We start from the raw sequence: 14572 nt of genomic DNA, 5'->3' as shown, positions 1-14572 counted from the left end.
ATGCTGACATTTAATTTAATTTCAATTACATTTGGCATATGTTATGTACAAGAAACCTATCAATAACTGTGTTCAAAGAATCTCTTTAAACAGGCTTGCATGAGTAACACTTGTATACTGCTTTCCATTTTCTTAAATATGTTCTCAGAGAAGTGTTTAAATTGCATCAGTTATGGATGTTAGGAGCTAGTTTTATGTCAGAGATGCTGGGCTTGTACATTTCATATCATGCAAAACATGAATGTGCAATTACTGGATACTGAGCATTTGAATTGCAATCACACAGTTTATTTAAGTATGTTATTGCTCCATCAGCCCCTTGACCCATAATCCTGCCATAAATAGAAGCTGGATAGTCTGCAATAAACATAGACCACCAAAATATTCACTCCAGTGTGACTCCAATTACTTTTTGCCAGAGGGTTCAGTTTGACCTGAAGTATTTACCATCTGAATTCAGAAGAGAAAAAGCTTCTACCCACTCAAATGCTACAGTAGCTTCAGATAAAATATCATTCAAAAAATATTTTCTTACAGAACATAAACAGACACGACTGCCACCTTCTCAAGTATCAAGATTCTTTCCTTGTCTGTAGGCTGGTTTTATTTGTGAATCATGCTTTTCTTTGAATTCCAGTAATTATTACATAAATACTGACTCATCCATGTTTCACTGCTATCATACTTTTTCTTTTGAAGCATGAAGTGGGTTTTTCTGGTTTTCCTTTTCTCTTTCACTTGCAAAACCCTGGAAGCTGTAATTAACACACAGATAATATCCTCTCTCCCTGTGCTAATTCACCCCACGGAGCCCCAAAGTACCAGCTTTCTACTGATCTTTATGTTCCATTAAAATGACCAGCAGATAACTTAAAGTCTTATTCCCTATTCTTACTATGAGACTCTAAGGAGAAAAACAAAACAAAAGTATGTTTCCTGTTCAAGCAGATGGTGAAATTCTGCAGTCTGGAATTAAATGGCAAACTCGCAGTGTCTGTAAGATACTTCAGGATGCAGCCAACCATAGTTTTACTTATGTTTGGGTTTGGGGTTTTTTTTTCCCCACTCAATACAGCAAGTAATTCCACAGTCTAACAAGACCTTAACACCAGGCCACGGGGAAAGGCAGCACTCTGAGCTTATGCATGGTCAGACTGTCACACTTCAGTCCTCAGTGATCCTACCATGCCACTGATCCAATTTTCCTCAAGTATTAAGCAGAAATTTTGAGTAATGAAAAATATCCATGCATGGATTTCTCCTGAAATATCTGCTTATATTATCCACTGCTGAAGTAGACAGGCAATGAGAAGAATATTGTAGAAATGAATTTTTTTTTTCCTTAGTACTACACATGACATTAAAAAATGTTGAAAAAGAAGATAATAAATGCAAATTTCCTTTTGCTCGTTCTCAGGGGTTGTAACATATGTTACTACTGCACTGAGGCAGTGATTTAAAAATTAACTGTTCAGTGTTGTTCTCAGCTATATACATTTTGCCAGTGCTCCTAACTGACAGAGTTAATAATTCCAGTTGTGGAGAACCGCGAATCGCTTTTATTCACTAAATCCTTAGGTTGGTCATTTTAGTGGCAAAAATTATATTCTAGCTAAGCCAAGAATAAGTTCTTTGTATATGAGCAGTCTCCTTCAACTGAGTTGCACAATGAGCTGTTTGGGCAGCAGCCAAAACCAGACTCTCTCTGTTCAACCCCCAAATTTAAAACAAGGAGATTCCATTGTGCTTAAGGGCCCAGCAGGAATTATGATGCGAAGTCTAAACACTTACATACTTGTTCGGTTTCCTCCTTCCCCAAACACTTTAACTCCTTATGGGATAGACACAGGAAACAACCAAGTGTCAAAAAAAAGCCTGATTACCAACCTTCACCTCTAGTTCAGCTACACTGCCAGAGTGCATTCATCTTACTCTGGAAAGCAAAAAGTTTAAGCAACGGACCATTGCTATAACACTTCAACATTAAATGGCTCTTGTCTAGATCCTCACAGAAGGAATCAATATTTTAATCAGAATGTAAAGCTTTTCAGTCACTTCTGTGTTGGAGGTATCTTGACTCTCTCAATTTCTTTTCTTTTACATGTCACACAATAAACATAATTTTGCTTGATATTAACTCTGTTTTATGCAAAACATTCACATCTTGGGGATAAAAAACACTGCAGAGATGTTAGGAATTGTGATTTGTAGTCATTTACTGGGAGCATTAATAAAAAATATTTCCTGAAAAAGCACGGAGATTAAATTAACTTTAACATCCTTAGTGTATTTTAAGTGTACTAAAGCTAATATCCAGTAGCTATTGAAGTCAATGGAAGGATTATTACTCTCTTCAATGGCCTTTGGACCAGACTGCAAAGCAGAAAAAATACAGTGAATATGAGTAGTAATTTGGCTTATGCTTAAATAAACCAGACAAGCTCAGATGTGTAGTACTAGCATTTAAAACATAAAATATAACATTAATGCTTCCTCAACAAATTCAGGTCTCTTGTGAAAAGCAGAGTATTCTTGAAAACCTGGATACCAGCAAGACAGACACATAACCCAGTCATAATTCCTGGTTGCTCTTTGTTACTTGCAGAGCAGGGACAATTTCTGCCTTCATAGTCTGGATAATTGGCTGATTTCTTAAAGGAAACCTCCGTACATTTTACTTTCTGAACAGCACGTTGAATCAATTTTGCTGCTATCAAGGAAATGCAGCATTTTCTGAGTATTTCAAGGCATAAATTATGTCTGGTTTATGACTCATGGCTAGTAGCCTTCCCCCTCATTCTAGGCTCTTGTTAATTTAGGAAATGCACACCTTCCTACATTTGCTTCTATTGCTTTCAAAAAAGATCTGTAATAGAATCCTATTGGGAGACTAATTTGCTAGCTAGCTATTGCATTATAGTTTTACAAAGGGAAGAGCTAATGCACTCAAACTTATAGGCCCAATTTTCAAGGGTTTTGTGAAAATTTCTATGAAACTTGGTTTCATAATTCATTCACTTTTGCATGCCTCATAGTTAAACTAACCTCCATGGATTAGAAACTGAGATCTTTTTTATGCTAAGCTTGAATAGCGTGGAAGGGCTTTACCTGAAAAAGATAAATGATTTAACATTCACCAAAAGTTCCCCAATGGAAATGCTGCCCATTGGGCTCTCCTTCTCAAGCTGAACTCTTCTGAGCCAATTCCTTTGAAAAGTACAAGAATACTCCTACTGTTTTCTCTAAAATACTCATCTCTGAAATGCTTTACAAATTCAAAACATTAAAAGGTATCAACAATTCAGCAGTAAAATTGCAGCTTCTCTCTGGAAAACTCTGACATTGCTTTTTCAAATGTCTGTTGTCCTAACACTGCAGGCTCTTCTCTGATCTCTTCTGCAAAATCAAGCATTAGCAGGTTGCACCAGAGTTTGAAGGCAAGACCTGAAACCCACTCGCATTAAAGCACAACACAGCCATCATTACCTGACCTTCCCAAAATAATGCTGGATGTCACCATGTTGTCAGAGATGTTGTTTCCCCATGAGAGAGCAGAGCTTCAGAAGAACACTTTTATATTTTAATAACTATGTACAAGTGTATTTTAAACACCCCCAGAAAGCTCTTTTCATGTATGTGCACACGTGTGTATACTACAAAGAATCAATGCAGAAACATGCACTTGTCCAAAACTATTATGACCACCTACGTGTTATTTGACAGAGGGATATAAAGAAAGATTCTCTAACAGCTGGAGCAAGGAGATGATAGATGGAGGCAGATACTCCACACTTCTTGTGATATACACTGACACTAAGCTCCATGAGAAAATTTGAGCTGTTTTCTTTGACTTTTTATATTCCAAACTTTGAAAAACTAACAGCTGTTCTAAGATCGCTTTAGTTTTTAAGCACCAAAAGAGCAGTGGTGGTATTCCCTACCCCAGCAGTCCCCTCTCTGAGCTACTTTTGAGAAAAAAAAGGAATTATAAACAAGTCAGGAAACTGGGTCTAGAAATAAAAGATGTGAAAAAGATGTGCACATCCCAGGCCACAAGTGGTGACTTTGCTCGGTAGCGTTTTACTTCATCCTGCTCCCACTCAGGGTGACCAGAAGGGACAAAACAGGGGCAGCCTATTGTATACACAGACCTTGAGTCTCATGCACACAGAAACATCTGTTCAGCTTAAAATAGAAAAGGAATTCAAACTGAACATGCAGAATACTTGTTCTCACCTCATGGTCTCTTCATTTTATTTTAGAATAAACACAAACAAAACATTGAATTTAGCTTTTCACTTAAGTCACCACATATCCACCAAGAGTTAGATCCAGCTTTCATTAGTTCCTAGGAAACTGTACTATGACTGGTTCTTAGCAAAGTAGAACTTAAAAAGGAAGTACCACTCTAGAACATTGTCCTTTTCACCCCTGCTCCCATAAGCATAGAATGTATGCAAGACCCAGCTTTCCTATTCAGTCTTGGTTCTATTTATCTAAGAAATTTATGACAGAACTATGTTTGCAGGCAATTTTCTCTTAATTTTTACCTTTTTCAATTTATAATTACCATGCATTTTTAGGATAGTAATATGTTACGTTTTGCTTAATCTGAAAAAATTACTCTGCCAAGCAGGTGAAAAGTAATAAAAATAATTTGCTCAGGATAACTTTTTGCTTTTTAGTTTTTCAGGTTTCCACAAAACATGTATGCTCTGTGTATGCTTGGTGCAAATGTGTGTGCACCAAACAGCTTTAAGATCAGACATTATAATTCTTATAGTATAGTGGATGTTGGGGGGGAGGGGGGGGTATTTTTGTTCCTGATACAAAATTTTGCAGTGATTTGAATATTTGTCTACATTAGAAATCCAAATAGCCACTCACATAAACAAAACCAGTTGCATGACCTGCAGGAAGTCTCAACAAAATCGGCTCACAGTGAGTTATTATTCCCATACGGGTGCAAAAATGTGGCCCAACACAGAAACAGTGCACTGATTAGATTTTCTGTAACAAACAAACAAACAAAATCCCACAAACAGTGTGTCCTAGTGAGTTGGCTGAGTGAGTCTCCTGTCACGGATGACTGGAGCCCATCTCGCTCGAAAGAGAAAAAGCAGCAATATGTTTTACTGAGGTAAAATAATCATTTGACTGAGTTCAGTGGAATTTATTGCAGTTTAGCAGTGGTTTGACCAGGTTCAGTAAGTTTGATGGCAAAGCTCATCTTATTAATTGCTGCATGGAAGGAACATGCAAACAAAACCTGAATTAGAAGCAAGTTAGAATGATTCACACAAAGCCCTGAGGTGCAAAGAGTAAGGAGGATGCTCCTGATGAATCATGAGGTTCAGAGTGGACCCCATTACTTTTGGAGCCTAGCTGCAGCTAGATCCAGTCCTAGTCTGAGATTTGGCCAACAATTTATGTCTAATGGAATTATCCATACAATATTTACAATATTATTGAGTAGTTGCATGGATTAATAATGTTTCACATTCTTAATTCAGCATGCTTTTAGTAACTGAGGATTTGTCACAGGTAAAGGGATCTCTCCACCTTGGGTAAAGAAGGATCTCTTAGGTACAGAATCTCTACCCTTGAGTGGTGTCTCAGCTCAAGGGGAGAGTGACCTGGCATACAGTCTAGCTGCAGTTAAAGGAAAGCTTAAATTGGGCCCATCCTGATGGTAATTTATAGGGTGAAATAGTGAATTCTAGTCAATCATATAGGCAGGATAGACATCCTTTTTAGCTCTGATATCTTGTTCTGTACATCTGTTATCTTGCACTTTTGGATTTCAAAGACACCTTTCGAAATGTTTTTCAAGACACCTTCACTACCTTGTATGTAAGCCAGGGGCTTTTCAAATCACAAGTTCACCCCAAGCCTGTTGCTCCTTAGTCAGCTGGAACCAAATGCAGATAGGAGTCAAGTGTATTCATCACAATCTCTCAGACCATAATTATTAGACACCATTTGATAATAAATGTCAGCCTTTCCTCCTCCTTTTCAGGCAATTTTCAAAGAGCCCTCATCCTCCCTATGGCTGCTAACAATGTAAAATGGAAAGATGAAGTGGTGGCCTTTCAATGGATGTCACTGATTGGGAGGAGAAAGAGAGATGGAAATTTACATTCTGATGAATTCTTCAGGGAATGTCTTACTGAAAATCAAAGCAGCAGAAATCATAAAGAGGGACATCCCTTGGTGAGGAAAATCTCAGGCAGCAAAGCTCCTTAGAGAGAATAAGGCTTGTCATAAATCTCTTTCATGCCCTTGTTATGTTCCCCAAAGATTCAGTCTCCCAAAAGACTTTTTGGATGGTTATGATTGCACAAGAAAACTTATGGGCTCATTATCTCTAGAGAGGACATTGGTTTTAACAACTAATATATATCTTCTTAAAAATAAAAGGACTAAGTGCTAGCTCTATAGGAACGAACTCACTTCTAGAGATATCAGCTGCACATACTTCTATTGTAGGACTTTGTTCTGTGTTTAGAGGAAGCAATCTTGAACTGGACTGTGATCAAAACTCCTGATTTTGTCAATGCCAACATGCAATGCTGGGCAGAGCATTCAGTTTGCTCTGCTGCCTTATGCTGATTTGGATAATCAGTGTACTCGTGAGTACAAGCACCCAAGCAGATGAGACACTCCCATTTGTTACTAGTGGTGAGAAGCTTTGTATTTGTAAAATGTATTCAGGTAAAAGGCATTGTGAGAATGTAAAGCATAACAATGAAATTTACCTTGTAGGGTTCACCAAAGAGGTTAAAGCCTGAAGCAAAGAGATCTTCATCTTGCTGGACTTCTTGGTTTCTTCTCTCCCATTCTTTCCGCTTAAGTGCACTCCGGTCCTGTTCATAGTGACTGAAGAGAAAGACAGAAAAAGACAATACATTATTTTCCCCATAATTTAGTGACACATCCATCACTATCAGTAAGAGCAGCAAAACATCAGCAACAATGCTACTCCTGAGGACAGTTCTGAAAGAAAGAAGCAGCCACTGAACAATTTTCCCAAATACAAATTTGGAATTCTAATACTGTGTGAAATTGGACAGTAGAACAATCAGGACACTTCTAAAATGAAAACAGACAAAAAAAATCATATTTTCAAATTAATAGAGCATTATGAAAAAAGAAAAAATATGCATTTTGATGCACTTGTATGAACAGTCTGCAAAATACACGTGCACACACACATACACACCAATGCACACGTGCAGAGCATGTGTCTGTGCAGAGACAGCAAAGATGAAGCCAATGAAGCATATCAACATCTTCAAATCCTTTTAACTGTGTAACACTTGACTCCATCCATCTCAATACTCCAGTTCAGCCTTATGTGATTTAGACCACCTAATTCTGTCTCATGTACTTAATAAAATTTATGTATGGCTTCACTGTGGATGTCAAGGGGGGTTTTAAAAAATTTGCTTTTGGAGCAGGCTCCCAGAAGAGACTTTAGGATAGCTGACTCCAGTATCAGATAATTCTACACCCAAACAACTGAATAGAAAAGGAACTAGTGCCTCAGTGTAGCAATGGTGAGTGGTGCTTATCTGTATGTCAGCTTACTTTGTGCACCTGCCAGACCTAGATGACAAGCTGAGAAACCACATTCACTTCTCCCTTGAATAGCACCGAAGTACTTTGGTCTCTTGGCTTTGCAAACTACCTCCTGCTCCTCTGAGGAAAAAGATATAATTAAAACTCTGAAGGAGAAGGGGGGAAAAAAGGAAATGAAAGAGGAAAGGAAAAGATGCGTGCTTCAGCTCGCGCTGACAACCTCTCATGTGACAAGCATTAAGGGACACTTCTGTGCTTTCAACCCATATTTGACTTGTTATGAAGCTTTTGGCTCTGCTTTGTGTCAGTTAATTAGCTATCAAATTCCAGACGACAATTGAATAGCAGATTCAGTACATGCATTGGTGTTATCTGTTGTAAGCATCATTTCCCTGATAGACTCTGGACATGTGTGCGCATATCCAAGCACACCTGCCATGTACAAATGCATAGGGACAAACATACATATTACATATGTAACAAAGAAGAGTTAATTCTCCTGTCTCTGGCAAGAATGAATTAAATCTCCATAGAGCTCCACTGCACTTGGAAGATAACCAAATATCTACAACTTTTGCCTTTTTAGCTCAGCATGATGTTGTATTGAAAGCTTCACACCGAGAGATATAATGAGGAACGAACTGCACAGTGATGAGGCTTTAACAGTGTATAAAGTCACTGATTTCAGAGTGAAATCACAATTACTAATTTGAAGCACCAGCTAATTAAAACCACAGCTATGTATTTAGCCTCTTGTTATACCTACTGCAGTTTATAATTATGAGGACCTCTTTATCTACTCAATTAAAGTTCTTATGATTCAGGCAGGTTGTGTTTGAACCTGCAAGCCCTGCAGAGAGTGCAGGAAAGCATATATCTGTTACCTGATGACTCCATGTATCTTTTACAATCATAGACTTGTTTTTGTATAGGGGAAAAAAAAAAAAAAAAAAGGACTAATGCCACAATGAGATCCCTAAATAAAAAAATATGAGTTAATAAATGGTTTAAGCAATTCAAGATCACTCAGGCTTGGATTGATTTAAGCTTGAGTATCGCTTGTAAACTGAACGCGAAGTCACCTACATAGGCTGAGCTGAATGATGCCACATCTTATTTAACACCTCCTGATTTGGTGACATCCCTGGCACCAACAAAAATCATTCTTGGTACTTTTGTAGAAGCTATAGTACTATTTCCTGGTTAGAGGGAGAAAGAAGGGGATCTGTAGGCAGCAGTTGGTTTTTCTATACTATAGATGATCATATTGCTGACATACTACTGCAAACAAGCAACCTGTTCAGAAGAGAAAAATGAGTCTCCCTTCATGTCCCAAATCAAGATTAAAATCCACAAATATGAGAGTGTCCACAAATTATTTCCCAAATTGGCACATGAAGATGAAGACAAGATTGATCCCATCTTTGCCCAAAACTCTTCCAGAAGACAGTCTGGTTCACCTCAGGAGCAGCAGAAACACAATTAATTTTCCTCTCATGGGGTATCTTTCCAGGGGTTTCTTTGGCAGCTTGACCCACAGATTCTGTGACTCTTGCAGTACAATGAGGCCATTATGATGTTATAAACCCAGTCTTGATGCCAACAGAGTGGACCTAGTGTAAGTGGGGGTTTATATCCTGCATATGTAATCTTTGCTTATGGTAGTAGTACTATTGCAAGCATTGCCACTGTTCCCTTCAGAAAAAATTGTCCATTAAGGTTAGAGCTGTGTTTTACAGCTTCCCAATGGCAACCCTGGCCTGGAGATCGAGGGTGAAGTCCTAAGCCCATTCAAATCAAACTGAATCTGGCCACTGAACACACAGATCACAGAAGCACAGATTACAGCACAGATCTCAACCTTCATGTGAGGTTCTAGTGCTTTGTTATCTAAAAGCTGGTTCTGGTCTCAAGCATGCAAAGTATTTAGGGAGTCATGTGAAGCATCAAGCTGCATCCTATTTAAGAAAAAATAGCAAAGTCTCTAAGACTGTTAAGATATGGATTGTGACACATCACAAAACCACAAATACACAAATTATGAAAACAGCAGTAATTCAAGATGTCATCATCACTTTAAAAGACATTAACTTAACCCTTAGCTTATTTACAATGGTAACAGCAAAAGGTTTTAAAAACCCCTCCATTTTCCAACAGAATATAGTGAAGTATTTCTCTGTTAGTGTATTTCTGAAAGCACCAAAAGCTGAGCACAAAGGTGCCTCTCATGCCCTGGACCCCAGAGATGCTTACAGACTACCAAACTGTGAGTATCCATTTTTGCAACCTAAGCAAAGCCCTAAATGAATTACTACGTCTGCATCAATCCAAATCACTCTCTCATATAAGTGAGATCAAAAAACAAAACTATTTGAAAAATTAAAGGTTCATTTTGAACTTTCCACTCAGAGAGTCACATTGCAGACTTAAGTGTACAAAGTATCTGTTCAAAAGGAAGTGGTTGCTCATTCTGTCAGGTCAATTACTTGGCTTATTTCTCTGCAAATGTGCTTTTGCATGGGAATTCTTGACAGGGTGCTGATTGTGGCTACAGAAAGTCAAATATTATAAGATCATACACAGATTAAGATAACAACTTCTTTGGGTTCCTTGTAATCCAAAGAGGGATGCTGATTAGATTTTAAGGCTGCAATGCACTGAGAACCTAATGGGATGGTCTCCAGAAACTCTTAATTCAGCTACAATGCAATCTGTGGGACTTATGTTTAATATTTAGCTTAACTAATGTTCTGTGAAATACAGATATGTGATTAGTGCTGAAGGTGTCAGTGAAAACTATAGCCAGATATCATGAGGAACACCAGAGTTCAGTCTGTCTCATTAGCATGAGAAATACTTCATGGCTCCTATAAAGCTAGGAGTGTAGAAAGTCACAAATACAGACTTTTGCAAATATTTTTTTAAAAGAAGATGTAGAAGAAAGCTGCAGGCCACAACACTCACTGTATCCAAGAGGGTCAGTTCCCTAAACACTTACTATGTGACAACATAGTTTAAACACAAGAGCTTTATTTTTTGTTAGCACTCATCAGATCAATGATTGAATTTGAATGGGGAAGTGTGTACACAAATCTGAGAAGATCAGGATTGGTGAGCAGCAAGAACGGTGCAAGAGCACAAGACCAGAGATCTATAATTTACCAGCATGCTGGCTATGGCAGAAAGAACAGTAACCACAACAATAGTTTTGGTATGTTTGAGACATGGTGCAAATGCATTTTGAATAACTGCATTTGATACTTAATCCTTCAAAATCAGACCAGCACACATCCATTTGTCATTCTTCTCAGCTACAGGCACCCTAAGGGCCAGCAGTGAGCTGATGAGCTGTGACAGGCCAGGTGCTCAGCCTGTATGAATCTGCAGAGTGTCAGTGAGGCCCACTGCCACCCACGATGGCTGCAGGGACAATTGGGATCAAGCAGAGAATGGAGAAGGGAAGAAGATGGCTGAGACAGGAGATAGTAATATCTGAGACTGAGACAGTAATATCAAGGCAAAATATTACAGGCATGCATGAAAGTGTTAGATTGGAAGCTAAAAATGCAGATCTGATGATAAGAGGTGGAAGTCAGGTATGCATTGTCTGCATAAAGGAGAACTAGAAAAATAATAAAGTTTGGGGTATTGGAAAGGACAGTACAATCATCTATGGTGAAAGTAAGAAGATGTGATACAAAAGATCTGAAGAAAAAAAAAAACAACGTTTTAGAACAGGCTGCAACAGAGCAAGAGGTTAGTGGGAAGAGTTAAAGGAATGCTGATGAAGTGAGACCAACAGCTAAAGGCTGAGACCTAGCATTTGGGCTTTATTTTCACAGATGTACTAACTAAAACCATGGAAGTAGTCTCCCAAAGCACAGAAGACTAGACAAGGCCCCAAAAGAGAGGAGAAAAAAATCAAGTCAGACTAGAGAAGTCTGAAGGAGTAGTCACTCTGATATGTAGAAAAAAGAGAACAAAAATCATCAAATACCTAACACTGCAGAAGAATCATGAGTGAGAACAGCACACTGCTCTGTTGATTCAGTCAAAAGAACAAAAACCCAATAGGGAAAGAATCAATAAAAATGCTGGAGCAGAGAGGCTTTATAGTAGTGGCAGACTACATCCACAAGGATAAATAAACAACAATCAAGAAAAAACAGCATTTATCCACAACCTAGGGAAGAAGTAGTTGCTGTTCTCAATAACATGTCTGATTTTACAAAAGTGTACCCTATGATCAAATCAAATATCCCCCTGTACTGGTTCCAAACACACACACACACACACCCCCCTCTTTAAATATCAGATATGCCTAAATGATGAAAGAAGTTCTCAAACTGAAATGCTTGTCATTTGTGGAAAGAAGAAACAAACATAAGCTTCTAAACTAAGAAACAGTGGATATAAAATGATATAAATTTGAGATCTGAAAGTCCTTTCCCAACGTCACTTCTTCAAAGTTGTTACTTTGAGGCAGAATCATTGCTCTGTCACAAGCACTCAGGAAGTTGGTGAAGTAAATTCAGAAACTGGGATTACTCAAAAACTAACTCAGATGTCTACAGGAGGTATTAAACATCTGAAATAAACCCCCACTCATTAACTCACATGAGAAATCTAAGTTGGGTCAATGAGAATATTCCCATGCTCAAAATACAGGCTTGCTTTTCCACACCAGGGCAGTTCTTTTTCAGTGCAAGTAAAACCATTAAGGCAAAAAGCATTTCACCTGACAATCAAACTAGGTAATACACTAATACATTACACTGGGAATCCACCACTAGGTAATTCTCACCATAACTCCATTGATTTAATGTAAAAGCAGAATACCACAATACTGCAGCAGGGAAGGAGAACAACTTCCTTGGCATATTCAGATTCTCCCATTATACACTCTGGTATTTCAATACATTTCCTCCAAATGACAAAACAGCCCAAATAAACAAAAACAAAACAAAACAAAACAAAACAAAAAAAAAAAAAAACACACAAAACACCCAAACAAAACACCCCAAACAAAACACCAGCCTCAGGTCTTAAATTTCATTGTAGGTCTTACAATGTATTCAGTAAATAAGGGGAATTTCAAAACCTAACCTTTAAGGACAACTATGGCCAACTTAAGTTGAGCCAGGAAGATATGCTAAGTTTTTGTTTCACTTACTAATACACATCATAAGCAGTGTCACAAAGTTCCTCTTCCTCTGTTTAGCACCACTGAACCTGTGTCTTTGTCCTGGTATTTTACTACTTGGTTGAGACTAACCAAGCCACAATAGAACAGCTTTACAACTTCTCACTATCTGCCATATTTAAGATTTACTTTAATGTTGTGCTCTTCTTCATAGCATGCTTCTGAAAGTATCTAGCACAGAACATATCTACCATTGCACTTCCAGACAAATGATTTATTTAAAAAAAAATAGGATATTCTGTCTTTGATGTTCAACAGTTCTGCAGAGAAACACTCGAGATGGTCACTGGTTATCCATCCACACAAGCCAAATCTCTTCAGAATTTGCATTAAAAACAATGCCATTCCTGTAGCACTCTTGATAGAGAATACAGAAGATTAAAGCCTCCAAACAAAATAACACCCAAGAGACCCCTGGGCAATTTATGGAAATTTAAGCTAGGAGGCTAAGGTTTTGGCTTATATTTGTCATATTCTTAATTTTTTTGTAGGGTTCCCCTGCCAAGTACCTAGAAAATGCTATTTTCACTCAATTTTCTCCTCTTTTTGGTATTATACAGCCCCAAACCTTTCCTTAACATGAATTTGGAGGAATCTGGGGGAATGGATGACAGAGATAAGCTCCTGAATAGTAAGTGTATAAAGAATAGATGAGGTTTCAAAGGGGGGCATTTATTGTTTCCTGTATCACAGCACATTGTCTTTCAATATGATTAGTTATCAGTCTGAGTTATCAAGAACTGGGATGAAATAAAAGCTCTTACGCAGTTATGCTTCATTGATGTCAGCTAGGGGAGCATGAAAATCTCCATGAAGTTGGGTAATTGATGTGTAAATCAGAGCTCAATCACTCTGTAATAGAAATGGTCCCACTGAAAGTATGGTTGTTGAACAGCATTGCAGAGGGGTGGGAAAGAAAGATAGAAACCGAGTTAAGATAAGACTTATTTATTAAAAATTATAATAACTGGTAATTTACACAATTTTCTCTTCAAGAGAGAAGTGCTGTCAGATATATTTAAATGCATGCTGGAAATCACTATATTCGGATATCCTTATTTGGCAATAATTAACTGTTTCTGTTTTATTAAAATGCTTTGGGACACTGCTATGGATATTTAAAAAGCAAATTAAATGAACATGTTCATCCCTTGAAAGGCAACACGTGTAAATGACATCAGCAATTGTAATTTGGTTAACAATGTTTGTTCAAGGTATGTTTTGGACTCCTATTACAGTCTTCTTGTCAGTTCAAATTTGCAGTATGAGAAACAAAAGCAAAACTGAAGGAATAAGGGGGGGAGGAATAAAACTAAAGAGAAAAATGGTTATAACTACAGCTTGTAAAGGACATTAAAAGACAAATAGTCATTAGAACATCAGTCACATAAAATAGCTTTCCAACATGCAGTATTTCTATGTCAGATGTTTGCTCTCAGAAATATTGCATGTTGGAAAGTTAGAAGTTAGTTAACACTGTGGGGTTGTTTTTGTTGTCTTTTCTTTTCCTTCTCCTTTCTTATTTTATTTCCAGTTTTCTAGTTATGACTTGCACTGAACCACTGATAAACTGTAACAAACTTAGGCACATGCAAAATCTATGAGCATTTTTGGCATCAAACGGATTACATTTGGACACAGGAGACGAATTAGGAAGCTTTATTAGATGAGTAATGTGCTGTGACTGTAAGGGGACTCTGATTACTACAAGGGTGTTGAACAGGGAAGGAGGTCCAACCTGAATTCTGAATTTCATTACCTTTTATGAGTTTAATGGGATATGATGGT

At 37.8% G+C, this 14572-nt stretch overlaps 1 protein-coding gene across 1 annotated transcript in view; it reads right to left on the bottom strand.

Moving 5' to 3' along the window:
* Positions 1–14572, bottom strand: part of AFF2 (ALF transcription elongation factor 2) — a 331562-nt gene that overhangs the window by 237167 nt on the left and 79823 nt on the right. The window contains exon 4 of the mRNA XM_054388853.1: positions 6759–6879. Coding sequence (XP_054244828.1) covers positions 6759–6879 — 121 coding nt within the window. The remainder of the gene's footprint in view (positions 1–6758; positions 6880–14572) is intronic.

This window comes from Indicator indicator, chromosome 17 (assembly GCF_027791375.1).
Source record: "Indicator indicator isolate 239-I01 chromosome 17, UM_Iind_1.1, whole genome shotgun sequence".
In the NCBI taxonomy this organism is placed as follows: Eukaryota; Metazoa; Chordata; class Aves; order Piciformes; family Indicatoridae; genus Indicator; species Indicator indicator.
This window is presented reverse-complemented; position numbering and strand designations above follow the sequence as displayed.